Source organism: Apium graveolens, chromosome 8 (genome assembly GCF_009905375.1).
Source record: "Apium graveolens cultivar Ventura chromosome 8, ASM990537v1, whole genome shotgun sequence".
Lineage (NCBI taxonomy): Eukaryota > Viridiplantae > Streptophyta > Magnoliopsida > Apiales > Apiaceae > Apium > Apium graveolens.
Genome location: NC_133654.1, coordinates 188,683,520 through 188,700,592, shown reverse-complemented (window position 1 = coordinate 188,700,592; position 17,073 = coordinate 188,683,520). Strand labels below are relative to the sequence as shown.

At 34.0% G+C, this 17,073-nt stretch overlaps 1 protein-coding gene across 1 annotated transcript; it reads left to right on the top strand.

Annotated features, from left to right (window-relative positions):
• Positions 1-13,704: 13,704 nt before the first annotated feature.
• On the top strand, positions 13,705-16,680 carry LOC141678292 (UDP-galactose/UDP-glucose transporter 3). Its single transcript, XM_074484570.1, has 7 exons — positions 13,705-13,995; positions 14,194-14,291; positions 14,398-14,528; positions 15,212-15,242; positions 15,448-15,551; positions 15,668-15,789; positions 16,010-16,680. The coding sequence occupies exons 1-7, from the start codon at positions 13,892-13,894 to the stop codon at positions 16,416-16,418; spliced, it is 999 nt and encodes a 332-aa protein (XP_074340671.1). The 5' UTR covers positions 13,705-13,891; the 3' UTR covers positions 16,419-16,680.
• Positions 16,681-17,073: the final 393 nt, after the last annotated feature.

The window sequence follows — 17,073 nt, the reverse complement described above, 5'->3', positions numbered from 1 at the left end:
GAAATTGAGAGCCATTTAAAATAATAATAAGACACACACTTTCAGAATTTTAAGAATAATATTAAGAAAATTCGAATTAATTAAATTAATTCAATAATTTGAATTAAATTAATTATAATCGAAAAATTTAGACAGGAATGTATCTCGTTAAAATCCTTAACTCACAAACACAGTTGAAAAACCCAAAAGACACAAATCAGAAATTAAAATTAAAATTTAAAAATAACCAAAATAAATAAATAAAATAAAAAAACAGAAACTGATTTTGATTTGTTTTTGTTTTTTAACAAAAATCCAACAGCACCTCTGTATATATATACTTGTATGTATATATCACAGAGTGATGAATTGGTATGCTGAGTAAGAACTCGAGCAAAGGAGAATCAAATGGCAATTTAGTTTGATTTTGATCGAAGAGAGAGAAGAGAGAAAAGATAACTGTTGGAATTTGAAAAGAGAGAAACTGAATGAAAATAAAAACACACATAAACGATTAAGTAGTATAACTGGTATGAAAATCCGGGATTGTCATACCGATTGTCATACCAGGTAAAAAGAAAGAAAACAAATAAAAGAATAAATACTAAAATTATAACTGGTATGACAATCTGATAGTCATACCGATTGTCATACCAGTATAATAATAAAAGGAAAATAATTATATATAAGGTTTATAACTGGCAAGACAATTGATAGTCATACCGATTGTCTTGCCAGTATAAAACTGTACTGAATAACATAATAAACAAAATTTAAACTAAAATGACTTTCAGCAAGACAATTTCAATTGTCTTGCCGATTGTCATATCAGCTTTAAACACAGAAACACACATATATAAATATGTACTGGAATAAAGACTTATATAACTTAGTAAAAATATCAGAAAATATTTACAAAATAGTAAAACTGAAATACAGACCTATAATATTTACAGAAACAAAGACAATATATCAGAATTTATTATTTTTATTCTAAAAATAGATTTCTATTGAATTTTAGCAAAAAAAATTCATAGAAAAATATTTTTAGAGAAAATAAAATATTCTGAGATATTTTAAATTAACAAGTAGGGAAAATAAAAACAGATAAGATAATATAAATTACATAGAAATAAGCAAGAAATATGATAAAATGATAAAATAAATTTGCAAATGAATTTTTCATTTATGAAAAATTCATTTGTAAATTCATTCAAGAACAGATCCCAGATATTAACCAAATTAATCACTAAAACTATTCAACATGCCCAATTTACCAACTAATCTGGTAAATGTGGATTCGTCAAGTGGTTTAGTGAAAATATCTGCTATTTGTTCTTCTGTTGGAACAAAAAATAGTTCAACAGTACCATTCATGACGTGCTCTCTAATAAAATGATACCTGATGTCAATGTGCTTTGTCCTCGAGTGCTGTACAGGGTTGTTGGTGATGGCTATTGCACTTGTATTGTCACATAAAATAGGAATTTTGTTCAATACAGAGCCATAGTCTCGTAGTTGGTTCCTAATCCACAAGATCTGAGCACAGCAGCTTCCAGCAGCAATATATTCAGCCTCGGCCGTTGAGTTGGAAACTGTTTGTTGTTTCTTGCTGTACCATGAGACTAGTCTGCTACCTAGGAATTGACAACTCCCTGAGGTGCTTTTCCTATCAACAACACTTCCTGCATAATCTGAATCTGTATATCCGACAAGGTTAAAACCAGATTCTTTAGGGTACCAAATACCTAGATTTGGTGTTCCCTTAAGATATCTTAAGATTCGTTTAACAGCAACGAGATGAATATCTCTAGGATCCGCTTGGAACCTTGCACATAAGCATGTAGCATACATAATATCTGGTCTACTTGCAGTAAGATAGAGTAACGAGCCAATCATACCTCTGTAGCTTGTGACATCTACCTTAATGGAGTTTTCACATGGTCCAAGCTTGACAGCTGTAGTTGATGGAGTCCTTGCTGATGCAGAGTCCTCTAGATTGTACTTTTTGAGGAGTTCCTTGAGATACTTGGATTGACAAATAAATGTTCCATCTAACCTTTGATTTACTTGTAATCCAAGGAAGAACTTCAGCTCTCCCATCATGCTCATTTCAAACTTGTTGTGCATTAACTTAGCAAATCTCTTACAGAGATTATCATTAGTAGACCCAAATATTATATCATCCACATAGACTTGGACTAATATAGTATCATTCTTATGTTTTTTAGAAAAGAGAGTTTTGTCTATGACACCTCTAATAAAGCTATTTTTAATAAGAAATTCAGAGAGAGTGTCATACCATTTTCTTGGAGACTGTTTGAGACCATAGATTGCCTTGAAAAGAAAGTAGACAAAATGCAAATGATCTGGATCTTCAAATCCGGGAGGTTGCTCTACATACACCTCTTCATCCAGCTTCCCATTCAGAAAGGCACTCTTGACATCCATTTGATAAACTTTAAAGTTTGAAAATACTGCGAATGCCAGAAATATCCTGATGGCCTCAAGTCTAGCCACTGGAACATAGGTTTCATCATAATCAATGCCTTCAGCTTGAGAATACCCTTTAGCTACCAGTCTTGCCTTGTTTCTTGTAACCACACCATCTTCATCTAGTTTATTCCTGAATACCCACCTAGTACCAACAACTTTCTTGTGTACAGGCCTAGGTACCAGTTTCCAGACTTGTTGACTTTCAAACTGATTGAGTTCATCTTGCATAGCAATCACCCAATCTGGATCAGTCAGTGCTTCTTCAATTTTCTTAGGTTCCATCTCAGAAAGAAATCCTGAGAACAGACACTCATTTTGAGTAGCACGTCTAGTTCTGACTCCAACATCTGGATCACCAATAATCAACTCAAAAGGGTGAGCTTTATTCCAGACAGTCTGTCTTGGAAGATTTGATCTTGATGATTCGCCTTGAAATTCATTGTGATGTTGTGTCCTACTAGATGATCCTTCAGTATCTCCCCCTGAGTTGTTGCCATGTTGACTTGAAGATTCTCCGTCAGTAGCAGTGGTATCTTCATTGTTGCCAAAGTTTCCATCACTATTACCTTGAGTAACATCATGATTAACAGGTTCTTCACCAGCAACAACCTCAGGTTCTTGACCATGTTCTGATTCTGAATCTGACGTATCATCAAACTTCAGTTTCTCAGAAGGATCTTCAGTTTGGATACTAGGGAGTTTAGTGTCATCAAATGTAACATTGACACTTTCAGTTACTTTGTGTTGATCAATGATATACACTCTATATGATCTTCTTCCATATCCAACAAAAATACCCTCATATGCCTTTGCCTCGAACTTACCACGACGATCATCTCCATCCTTGAGCACGAAGCATCTGGCACCAAATACATGAAAGTATTTGATAGAAGGTTTCTGTTCATTCAAAATCTCATAAGGAGTTTTTATGAAGTCTTTGTTGATTAGAGTTCGATTCTGAGTATAACATGCAGTATTGACAGCTTCAGCCCAAAAGTACATTGGAAGACCTGATTCACTTAACATCGTTCTTACAGCTTCAATCAATGTACGATTCTTCCTTTCTACCACTCCATTTTGCTGAGGGGTTCTAGGAGCTGAAAATTGTCTGGTAATCCCTTTGTCTGTACAGAATCCATTGAGAAGTGCATTCTTGAATTCTGTCCCATTATCTGACCTTATTGCTCTAACAGGGACGTTAGAATCTAACTCAATCATCTTGATATGATCAATCACAACTTGTGGTGTTTCATCCTTAGAGTGAAGAAATAAAACCCACGTATACTTGGAATAGTCATCAACTATCACAAGACAGTAACACTTCTTTGACATTGAAAGGATATTAACTGGACCAAATAAATCCATGTGCAATAATTGCAGAACACCAGTTATGGAAGATGTGTCAGTGCCTTTGTGACTTGCTTTCTTTGACTTTCCTTTCTGGCAAGCCTCACATAGTCCTTCTGGAGAGAATTCCAGCTGAGGCAGATCTCTTACCAATTCTCTTTTGACAAGAGAATTCATTGTTTTGAAATTGAGATGAGAAAGTCTCTTGTGCCATAGCCAACTCTCATCTGACGATGCCTTTGCATAGAAACAATTGACTTCAAGATTGCTTCCAGAGTTCATGTCAGCTACGAACAGATTTCCTTTCCGGATTCCCATTAAGGAGGGTTTTTCACTTTTCTTGTGCAGAATCTGACACTTCAGCTTGTCGAATAAAACATTGTAGCCGTTGTCACAGTACTGACTAATACTAAGCAGATTGTGTTCAAGTCCTTGCACAACATATACATTTTCAATGATAACATTTCTAGCTAGCAAACAGCCATATCCCTCCGTTAAACCTTTGCTGTTATCTCCAAAGGTAACCACTGGGCCAGCTTTCTCAACCACATTTGATAGCAGGGCTCTATCTCCGGTCATATGTCTTGACGATCCGCTGTCAAGAATCCACACTACCGGTTGTACCTGTTTAATGCCCTGCAATACAAATGGATTAGACCTTCTTCGGAACCCAAGCTTGGCTGGGTCCGGCATACTTGTAAAATTGGCCTTTATCAGGCAAAACAACATTCTTAATTTTAATATTCTCAACGTTCTCAATGACTGAACATTTGACCTTGTGAACAGCCTTGACAAATTTCTGTTTAGGCTTAGGCACAAATGTCTCCTTTCTAGCTTTAGGAGGACTAGCAGTCTTAGACCTATCATGCTTTCTATTATTCACATGCTGACGAGAAGTAGTCTTATCATTAGAAACATGCTTACCATTAAAATAAGCAAACATCAGATTAAAAGCACAAGACATACAATCAGGAACACCACATGCTTTATGAGAAGGATTAACAATAGGCAACTTATGCATGGTAGACATGGCATTTATGTTATCCAACTCATGTGTGTATGAGTTAGTCTCAGTTGCTTTCACAACCTTGACTGGAACTTTTGACACACTTGACTTGGAGACAGCTTTCCCATTAGCATTATCTTCAGCACGGATTTCTTCTTGAATAATAAAAGAGGTCTCATTAAATGGTTCAGCAATTGATTCTTTATAGAGGGGTTCATCAACACCCTTAAGCACATGTGGTACTTCCCTGCCTTTTTTATGCCTAATTTTCCAATAGCAGCATTGTAATCATAACCTATACCAGATGTTTGATTAACAGCTTGCTTATTGTAAAACTCTTTGGACTTCGAACAAGAATTAAAGTAAGCTTTAACCTTAGCCTCAAGACCAGTGATCTTGTCTTTAAGAATAGTTTCAAGTTTTCTATAACAGTCAACTCTATTCTCTAGAAAAGACACTTGATCTTTTAATTTATCTTGATTAATGTGTACAAGTCTTAATTCATTGACCTCTTTCTCAAGGTCTTTGATTTGTTGATTTAACAATTCATTATCACGACGAGCACAATCTAAGGAACCTCCTAGATGATAAACTAATTCAGCATCAGTAAATTTTACCTCTTTTCTTGACGATGAGGTGCTTGCATCACTAGCCATGAGAGCAAGATTCCCAACTTCTTCATCTTCACTGTCAGTATCATCCCAGCTTCTTCCCTTTGCCAGGTAAGCCCTTTCAGATTTACTCTTCTGATTAGAATCGTAAGAGTTCTTCCTAGCTTGTTTTGGCTTCCTGCATTCTGTGGCAAAGTGTCCCAACTCATTACAGTTGAAGCATCGAATGGTGCTTCGATCAACCATCCCTGTTTTATACCCACCACTGCTGGTGTTAGAGGATGAAGATCCACCTTTCTGGAATCTGTTGTAGTTGGACTTGTACTTGAACTTGGGATTCCTTTTGAATCTGACATTTGAGAATCTCTTGACAATCAGGGCCATTGACTCATCCTCCAATTGCTCCAGTTCTTCCAAGGAATAATAATCATCTCCTGATTGATTTGTAGTAGGAGAATCAAATTCTGCTACTATCACATTATCTTCAACCTTGGAAGACTGTACCATTCTTTCTGACTGTTGAGATTGTTGTTGATATTGTGGTTGTTGTTGTTGTTCATCAGCTACTAGAGCAGTAGACGTGCTGACCACTCTTCCTTTCCCGTAAACTTCCTTCTGCTGAATCTGCTCCAACTCATAAGTCTTTAACACACCATAGAGCCTTTCCAAAGAAATCTCACTCAGATCTCTTGCTTCTCTTATGGCAGTGATTCTATGTTCGAGATGAGTTGGCAGTGTTAAAATGAACTTTTTGTTGACCTCCCTGATGGAATAGTATTTACCATTAATGTTCAGGTTGTTGATCAATGCATTGTACCTCTCAAACACCTCAGTGATTCCTTCCCCTGGATTGGATTTAAAGTATTCATACTCAGAGGTTAGGATTTCTAGTTTGTTCTCCCTAACTTCCTCTGTGCCTTCATTAATAATCTCAATAGTTTCCCAGATATGTTTGGAATCTTTACAATTCATCACATGTCTATTCATCAGGGGATTAAGGGAATCTACTAAGATTAATTGAAGGCTAGCATCCAGGGAAGCTTCTTCTATTTCAGCAGGAGAGAAGTCCTCAGGATCCTTCACATAAGTTCTCGCTTTGGTGATCACCACATCATTTTCTATTATCTCTGGTTCAATAACCATAGGAATTTTTGGACCCTTCTTCAACACTTACAAATATTTGGGATTAGCAACCTGTAAAAACAGTAGCATCTTCTTCTTCCACATAACATAATTTTCTTTATCGAAAAGTGGAATTTTAACGGTTCCAACTTTTTGTGTAGTCATTATGAATTTTTTGAGTGAATAAAAAATTCAAGAAGTGAAAGAAACACAAAAGTCTAGGATCTAGATTTGTACGTTAATCAGAAGGCTCTGATACCAATTGTTAGGTCCCAATTTGTTTGTAGAAGGGGGGTTGAATGCAAACAATACCGTTTAATCGAATAAAATGCGGAATAAAATTGTGAAACAAAATTCAAGTTAAATAAAACTTTTATTAAACTTGAAAGGTGTTACAACTACGGTATCGGTTACAAGGGATTAATCTCAAATCAAATATTACAAATCTAGAATAAATTCGACATGAACTTTTTCTATTTTTGTAATTAAAAGATCAAATGCTAAATGCGATTTGAGATTAAGTTCTAGGGATTTTAATCCGCTAGATTGATACACAAGAACAAGATAAATATTTCTAGTTGATTGGATTTAACTTTACAATCTAGAAATTTAATCTTGAAGAAAAGCAGATGAAAAATAAAATGTTATGCTTTTGTTTTCTGCTCCTTTTTCTCTTGTGTGTTCTGTTTGATTGGATTCTGTATGTGTTATTCAACAAAAGGTCTTCTGCTGCTTTTATCAAACACCGAACTGAAAAATGTACTGGCATGACAATCTCTTTGGCCAGCAAGACTTTCGGTATGACAATATTTACAACTAGCAAGACAATCAAAATGAACTAGCAAGACTTTCGGTATGACTATTGATTGTCATACCGATTGTCATATTAGTTCAAATAAATTGTCTTGCTGAATTAATAACAGATTTTAATCTAAACAGAAATTCTAATAAGACAATTAAATGTATTGGCATGACTTTCGGTATGACTATCAATTGTCATACCGATTGTCATACTAGTTCAAATGAATTGTCTTGTTTTGAATTTAAGCAGATTTTAAACCAATTAAAATCTTGTAAATCCTCAATATTAATTCTAAATTAATTAATCAATTTAATTCAATTAATCAATAAATTAATCTTTGCAAATATAATTTATTTTCTTAATTAAATTATATGACTTAATTAATTAATAGAGAATTAATACTAACCCTGAGCAGCATCCATTCTTCTGACAATCTTCTGAAAATCACTGAGACTTATGAATCAATTCCGCCACTTCAATGCTGACACTCGATGTACTGTCTGGTTCATGAGTGACTAACTTCCGTGACGTTTCTTCATGTCTTGACTTTGATACTCTGATTAAATCCTTGTAATAAATGATACCCTGACGAGATCTCTGTCACTTGATTAAATCCACGATCTTGATTTATATCACTGAGGCATGATCAAATTCTTGAACTTCTTCCAGTGAATCTTCAAGTCTGCAGGTTTCTTTATCCTTTGACAGATGTTACTTTGTGAGATCTCTCTGATGATAGATCCACTATTTACTTATTACATTCTTATTTGAGTTGAGTTAAATCCTCGAATAAACGAATAGGCTATGACATATGCCTTTCAACATTCCATTTGCATACAATCAACGCATGTGACTATCAAGTCACTATCAACTGCTCTTTTGAATTTAATCATTCGTTGAAACTCTGTGGGATCATCCGTTGAAAGTCTGGTTGATCATCCGTTGAGACTTTAGTTGATCATCCGTTGAAACTATGGTTGATCATCCATTGAAACTTAGTGAAACATCCGTTGAGACTGTCTTTATGGCAGTTAACTCCATTTCATTTATACAAGATTACAAGACATCTAATATTTATAATTAACCAACCTATCTTGCATATAAATCTAGTAGTCAACATGACTTAATCATTTTATAACATCTAGTTCACTAAGGCATTACAATATGCAGAAATGTGCGACTAATCTTATTATAACATAAGCTACTCTTTCAACGAATGTTGAAGTGATCATCCGTTAAAAGCTACAAATACACAAAATAATATATACTAAGTGTTTTGTTTAACTTATCATCAAGTTCACAACTTATTCTTAACAATCTCCCCCAATTTATGTCTACTGGAATTGTAGCCATAAATTAAGAGAAACTTGATGATAACAAAACACCCTATAAATATAGCCTAAATTATAGTAGACAAAATTTATAAGTGTTGCATTATATTGACAAACTTACAGAGGAAGGTTTGTAGAGAATCTCATAGGCCATTTTCAAGGTGCTCCTCTAGACTGAGCAAATTTGGATTACTTCCTTGACTGTCTGAACTTCTTTCACATCTTCACATTATTTTCCTCAATTTGATTTTGGAGTTGCCTGTAGAACTCAGATTCATCTTCATTTGTCTGATCTAACTTTTCTTGCATCTTCATGAGAGTTTCATTGCTTGAAATCTTTAGTTGATCTTCCAATCTGAAGAATCTTCTGATGCATTTTTCATCTTTGAACTCCATTATCCAGTATGGCCTCAAATGCACTCTGTCTCCAGTGAAAGGAATTGTTAATACTCTTGGGAGTGTTTTTGGATTTCTTCTGTTGTTCATTATGTCCTCAATTTTGTTCAGTACCATTTTCTTGGCAACAATGTTGAGTCCAAAATTCTTCTTTATTGAGGATAAAATCTTCACCAAAACAGAATAACCTTCATTGCGAATTTTGTGAAGTGGCCAAGTCATCTCTCTTCTACCCTTGTACCTGAAGACTAATCTTTCTGGAAGATGTTTATAAGAATCAATAGCTCTAACTTCTTCTAGCTCATCCAGATAAAGATTTATGTCTGAGAATTCTTTGATGCCACAAATGAAGAGTTGATCTCCCTTATTGACAGTTGGTTTGGGTGTGGTCAGTGATTTGGATTGAAGTTTGACAAGCTTGGCCTTCTTGATAGCTCTTTTCTTTGTCTTTCTTCGCTTGACTTGGATTGGAATGTTTAGATCAGGAAGAGGCAGGTTGTCCCAATCTATAGGTTCATCCTTGGAAATTACAGGTTCACCATGGAAAGTTATGTTAGGATCAACATTGAATTCAACCTCCTTCAATGTAGGTATGGCTGGTTGACTTGAAGTAGTAGATGGGATTGGCATGTATTCTTCCTTATCATCATTGAAATCCAGCTTCCTCTTGGATGTGAACTTGTATCTAAATTTTCTCCTAGTCTGCTTTGGTTTTTCTTGCTTTTCTTCATTCAGATTCTCAGTTGTCACAGTAGGCAAAACAACTTCTGTGATTGCAGGTTTCTTGGCATCTAAAGCAGTTTGATTTTGTTATTGTTTGAGTCTCACTTTCTTCTTTCTTAGCATCTGCAAATTATGGATGTCCAGCCACCACACAGATCATTTTCCCATTCTTGTAGATTTTGGCTATTCTCTTCTTTGAGACTGAGTCTCTAGGATCTTTGAAGAAAGCTATAGACCTTCCAAGCAGCTTCTTCTCATCAGAATTAGGGGTTTCATACATTAGGTCCAATGGATTTTTGTCTGAATTCTTTGGATAATTTCTCTTGGGTTTAAAAATCATATTGGCCTTTGGAGATTTAATAGATGAGGGTTGACCTCTTTTCATGTTCCCTGAGCTCATTTCATTTGTTGAAATTTGTATCAATTGAGAGAAATGAGAGAAGATTTTGTCTTGCTTCTCAATTGGACCAAACTTCTTCTTGATATTTTCATCAAGCTTCTTCAATTTTTCATTCAGTTCCAACTCAGCTGCTGCTACATCAAGCTTCTTCCATTTTTCATTTGATTTCAACTTAGCTACTGCTATCTTGATCAGATCAATGCTGTTAAGAGCTGGTGGCTTAGAGAAAGTAATTTCTGGAACAATCACTTTGTTGACTTGTATGTTGTGCACTTTCTCCCCCTCACTGGTTGACTCTCCTTGACTAACTGAAATGATAGAATCTTTCTCCCCTTTTTATTAGCATAAAGTTGAGTAGAGGTTGAGGTTTATGCAGCCACCAGTTTTTGAAGAAGCAGTGTTTGTTGAGCTTGATGGGGGTGGATTTGAGTGATTGAGGTTTCCAGGGTCATGAGCCTGGTGTCCAAAGAGTCCACTTTGTTGACTAGATCAGAGTTTTTCCTAAGCTTTCTGTTGATATCTAACATTGTTTTGTTAGGAAAGGTAGCCTCTAATCTTGTAGTGATGTCCTTTTTGACTTATAATGCCTTAAATAATTATAAGTTGTAGGACATTCTAAGTCATGTTGACTACAAGAATGATATTTAAAATAGGTTGACAAATTGTATATATTAGATTCCTTGTAATTTTATATAAGTGAAATTGAGGCAACTGCTATGGAAACACTTTCAACGAATGTTCTTCACTAGGTTTCGACGGATGACCCAAGTCACATTTCGACGGATGATTCAATAAAGTCTCGACGAATGATCCAACTGAGTCTCGACGGATGACGAATTTAAAACATGATTTGATAGTGACTTGACAGTCACATGGGTTGATTACACACAAAAGGAATGTGGCAGCCTATAATCAGGTTTTAGAGAACAAAGAAGTATTTACATTTCCATGCTTACTTGAAGAATATCAAAGAAACTGGATGGATAAATGAAGAAGCATGTGATTAGACAAAGACATATTTTGTTTTATTAGTTTGTCTTATTCACTTGTAACTTGGTAATATATAAACCAAAAGTAGTTTGTAGTAAGAAAAACAATCAATTAAAGAAATAGATAAAAATGTTTCTCTGTTATTTGTGATTCTACTTGTAAGCAGCTGTGTACAAACTTTGTATCACAGAGTTCTCGATATATATATATATATATATATATATATATATATATATATATATATATATATATAATCTGGTGGATAAGTTCAATCCACCTGAAAATTTTTAAATACTTGTGTTTAAATTACTTTGTGTTTGAATATATTAATACTTTCATTCCGCACTTTTGCATATTCAAACACAATTATGTATATTTGTTAGAGAAGTTCTTAAAATCGAAGAAGAAACCAAGAATTACATTCAACCCCCCCCCCCTTTGTAATTCAACCATTAGATTGTCTAGGATTAACAATGGTTGTGAGGCTACATGCATCTGGAACACCCGTGTAGCAATTTACTTTACTTTTCAATTGCTAGAAGCCTTGAGACCATCTCCAACCCAACTTCAAAATTGTATTTTTATACCATTATAGTGTAGATTTTCTCTCCAATCCTCTTACACCATTTTGGTCTTGCACCAAAAGTTACACCAACTTTGGTGTCATACCAAATTTTTAGATTTTTTTTTAATTCCAACATTACCCTTGTACTCATTGCATAAAACAAAGTTGTTCTATTTATATTATATTAACTTTATTACTTTCATACTTTATTTTGTACTCTAGCAATAAAATAACATATAGAGTATAAGAATGGTGTAAGATTTAGTGTATATGGGTTGGAGTTGAATTTGTAAAATATGCAATTTTTACATCATTTTGGTGTAAATTTTACACTAAAATAGTGTGATGCATTGGAGATGCTGTGAGTAGTGTTTACGTAGAAGGTATATCGGGCATGTGCTCTTGATGAATGGGTAATATTATGGGAATTTTTTTTATATTTGCTAACTAACCACATCCGGAAATAATTTAACAACAATATACTGACACTTCAACACGAGAAATTTGAAATTGGATGGTGACTTCTTCTACATCATACGCAACAAGTTTGCATCACCTTACAGTCACATATATTATAACTAAGTAAATTATACTCCATCAGTCCCTTTGAATAATTTACATCTCAGAGGAAGTGTTTGACACGTATTTTAAGGTGCATAAAAAGTATAGTTATATAACTTATTTTTACAATTTTCTTTTTCTGAATAAAAGTTGAATATTTTAATTTTTATTTAGAAAAACAAAATTATAAAAAAAAAATTACAGAACTATACTTTATATGCACCTTAAAATACGTGTCGAACACTCTCTAAAAAATGTAAACAATTGAAAGGGACGGAGGGAGTAATAAATAAGAACATATTTAGCTCAAATATGACGTACAATCAAAATATTTGTTATCACCAGAATCTCAATCCTGAAAGAAAAAAGATAATATATGTAAAACAATAAACCATCAAGCAAGAATCTAAATAATTATTAAGTATAAACTACTTTTAGTACTATTTTTCGTACACTTTAATTAAATTATTAATAACTGCATACTTTATTTTTTAACCGCAAAAAGTTGAAATTTCATAAATTATACATCACATTTTGATATATTACTGAAAAACAGTTTATGTCTCGCACGAGTTATTATGCTAGTTTTTATAACACTGTAACACTTATAATTTTTTAGGAAGACCTTAACACTTATAATATTAACAAAACATATAAATACAAAATAGTGAGTTGCATAAATTTTAGGGATTTTTTCAAAAATACTGTATCTTTAAAAAAAATATTTGGAAAATACTCTCATTTTTAAACTTATTTTTAAAAATTGACCTTTTTTTAAGTTTCATTTTCAAAATTACGATTTGCAACCTCTGCAACATATTATGCAACTTTTATTTCATATTTTTTCAAAATTGATTTTAAGGTTGTAGAGGTTGCGAACTTGAAAGGTAATAAATGCAACCTTGAAATCACGGGTTTCAAATTTGAAAATTAAGTTGCATGGTTGCAAGTTGCAACCCGTATTTTTAAAAATTAAATTAAAAAAAATTATATTTTTGAAAATAACTATAAAAATGTTAGTAATTTTGTAAATAAGTTTAAAACGTGGTATTTTGGATAATTTGCCCAATTTTTAATCGGCAGGAAAACCTAATTTTGTTGTGGGGGCGGGGGTGGTTAAAAATAGAAAATACAGTATAATTCGGGTGTAATGAAAATAGAAAATATAATCAAGGTTTTAGATTGTTGGGCTCAGAAAAAAGAACCAATAAATAGCAGGAACAAAACTTCAACTGGGCTAACAATAAACTTTGGGCCTACCCTTAACACCCAACTTCTTACTAATTTGCACACTGCGTCAAATCAACCAATAAGAAACAAACCTCAAGTCACCCAACCAATCAAACCCCTCCACGTGTACACCAAAACGTAGCTCTCCTTCTCAACAATTTCTCGAACACACTACATGAATATAACAATAACTGAATCTTCATTCTTCCCATTCATAAATCAAATCTATACACACACAATACATATTGTTAGCCTTCTCACTTACCTAATTTAACAACTTTTGTTCGGCGATTTTATCGGAGTAGTCGCCGGATCTGTGAATTCCGGCGGTAATGGAGTCGCACACCACCGGTCTCCGGCGAATTCTCGTTCTCGCGTTTTGCGTTGCCGGCATTTGGTCCGCTTATATTTATCAAGGCATTCTTCAAGAGACCGTGTAAGTATACACAACCAAACCTCGATAAATGAGTATTCGATAAATTAATAACTTTTTCTCGTATTTTTAAGCATAATAACAATGTGATCAAAATATTTTAATTATCAATCTTCAATGATTGTTACTAATGCGTTTTAATTGTTTATTAGAAATGTTTAATGATTAATTTGTTTTTATTTTTTAAATATTGGTTTTTAGGTCAACGAAGAAATTTGGGGCGGAGAAGAAAAGATTTGAGCACCTGGCGTTTTTGAACCTAGCTCAGAATGTTGTTTGTTTGATATGGTCTTTTATAAGTATGTTCGTTTTTTCGCGATTTTTAGTTCTTAGTTTTGGTTATAGAGTTTGGTTGCGGAATTTATGTGATTGAGTGACTGAAATGTGTGGAATTGTGTGAAACAGTGATTAAGTTATGGTCGAGTGGTAGTACGGGTGGTGCTCCGTGGTGGAGTTACTGGAGTGCTGGCATTACAAATACGATTGGACCTGCTATGGGAATTGAGGCGTTGAAGTATATCAGTTACCCTGCTCAGGCATGTTCATGACTTAATCTCCTTTTTTGGTTAAGTTTGGAGGAATTATTGTGTGTGCATTAGTTTTGGTTTTGTTGATTACTCATTTTTTATAATGCATATTTATAGTAGTACTTGTTAAAAAACATTTATTTTCCATTTTGAGTGCAAGTTTGATTTGCTATTATTCTTCTCCAGTTACTAAACTAGCATTCGTATTTTGAAATTGGTTATCACTCAATTAGTTATGATCAGAGATTGTCAGGGTGAGAAGCGACCGTGCATAACTATTATTTGGCATGACTGAGTTTATAGCGTTGGCCGTGGGGTAGTGCACCCATGATCCTTATGATTTAAGAGTATCTATGTCCTTTACCATGACGCAATTTATCTGCCAATACTCCTATTAATAATTCAAAGCCTCTTTTTGTATGTTCCATTATTTGCAGACAGTTTCTCTTGTGCTACTAACTAAATATTGATGAATGAAATCCAGTTCCAGTTTCAAACTTAATGTTGGTCTTAATGAGGAAGTAAACAAATTAAAAGTTCTACTATATATCTTTTCTTCCCTTATAATTCTTTCGTATACTAAGATCATGATTGACTTGCATAAAGTGATACAGAAATTATTCTTTTGTCGAAGTCTCTTTGTTTAATTAATTCTTAGCTCTAATTAATTGTGCTATAATTGTCAATTTCAGGTGCTGGCAAAATCCTCAAAAATGATTCCAGGTTAGCAACATCATAGAAGGCCGATTTAATAAATAAAGTGTATCATATATAATTTTTTACCCTGAATGAGTCAGATATGAGTAACAATTTCTTTTCATCTCCTGTTTTTCGTACTAATTTAATCATAAATTTAGCCTCGGAACCTTCGTGTTTAAGCTAGCAGTCCGTTTAGAAATATAGAGTTTGATTTGAAAACATTATGCAGTGATGCTGATGGGTACACTGGTTTATGGTATCCGATATACGATTCCTGAGTATGTTTGTACTCTCCTTGTTGCTGGTGGAGTATCGGCATTTGCACTTTTGAAGGCGAGTACATTTTATTTTTGATATTTAAAGCTTCAGCCTGTTTTCCTGTTACTTTCCTAATTTGTTATTATATTTGCCTTGCAATAGATTCTCAATTACGATATTTCTGTTTCCAGACTAGCTCAAAAACCATAAAGAAGCTGGCTAACCCTAATGCTCCATTGGGTTATGGGCTGTGTTTCCTGAACCTGGCCTTTGACGGTTTCACCAATGCAACGCAGGATTCAATTTCTACAAGGTATTTCCTTGACAGTTTATCTTGTTTCGCTACATTGCTAATAATCATTGAAAACTACAAGAACGAGAGAGAAAGACTTATAGTAGGCCACTAATGATACTAAGTGCTTCTTAACTTCACATAATTGATAAATATGTAATGCAGCAATTTTTTAATTACATTTTCTCGAGGAGAATGTAATTGTAATATACTTTCTCATCCGGTTATTGTTAATGTATAGGTACCCTAAAACAAGTGCATGGGATATTATGCTAGGAATGAATTTGTGGGGAACCATTTATAACCTGGCCTTCATGTTTGGCTGGCCTAGTGCTAGTGGGTATGAGGCGGTTTCATTTTGCAAGCAGCACCCAGAGGCAGCATGGGACATTTTTCTATATTGCCTATGTGGGGCAGTTGGTCAAAATTTCATATTTTTAACCATAAGCCGGTTTGGGTCGCTGGCTAATACAACTATTACAACAACGCGTAAGTTTGTTAGCATAGTGGTATCTTCTGTGATGAGTGGCAACCCTCTGTCTTCAAAGCAGTGGGGGTGTGTTGGCATGGTCTTTTGTGGATTGTCATACCAGATTTACCTCAAGTGGCAGAAATTGCAGAGATTGCAAAAGAAGAGGAAGGCCATGTAGGAGCTCGATTGATAGAGCGATAGATGTTTGGAACATATGAGCCGGTCACCATATTATGAAATATATATATGTAACTAGAGAAAGTTTCAAGTATTTTGTTATGACATGATAGAATTGTAAGTTGAACCTCAAAGGTTCAAGTGTCAAAATTTGAAATGTAGGTCATATACTGTAATTCTTATTCATGGAATTGCAAGGAAACGTTTCCTGTAATTCATTATTGAAGTAAATGCCCAGTCACTTGGGGTTTTTTTGCATAGAACTTTTCTGCTGCAGAATCATAATTATTACGGTGTAAAATACCTAAATTTTATATAATTTAGATAATAATAATAATAATAATAATAATAATAATAATAATAATAATAATAATAATAATAAGGATTTTATTATTCGGTATTTTCTAAAAAGAGTGGAATTAGAATTTAAAATCCGATTTATATAAAAAATTGAGTTTTCAGAATTCTAATAGTAGTTGGCGGATTAGAGGCTATATATACTTCACCCATATTATGTTGCTATTGGTCTTGATTATGATGCCTTAAACAACAAAAAGAAAAACACCGGTGATAGAGGAAAAGCAACAAAGAGTGAAAATGTTCCAGCAATGCTGAGAAATGTTGGGTCACCTGTGTTTAAGACTTGTGAAGTAAAC

Excerpts from the sequence above, each read along its gene's own strand:
- LOC141678292 (XM_074484570.1), top strand. The coding sequence starts at position 13,892 with ATGGAGTCGCACACCACCGGTCTCCGGCGAATTCTCGTTCTCGCGTTT. Across the intron at positions 13,996-14,193 it reads GGCATTCTTCAAGAGACCGT|GTCAACGAAGAAATTTGGGG; the intron begins GTAAGTATACAC and ends ATTGGTTTTTAG. Across the intron at positions 14,292-14,397 it reads TTTGATATGGTCTTTTATAA|TGATTAAGTTATGGTCGAGT; the intron begins GTATGTTCGTTT and ends TGTGTGAAACAG.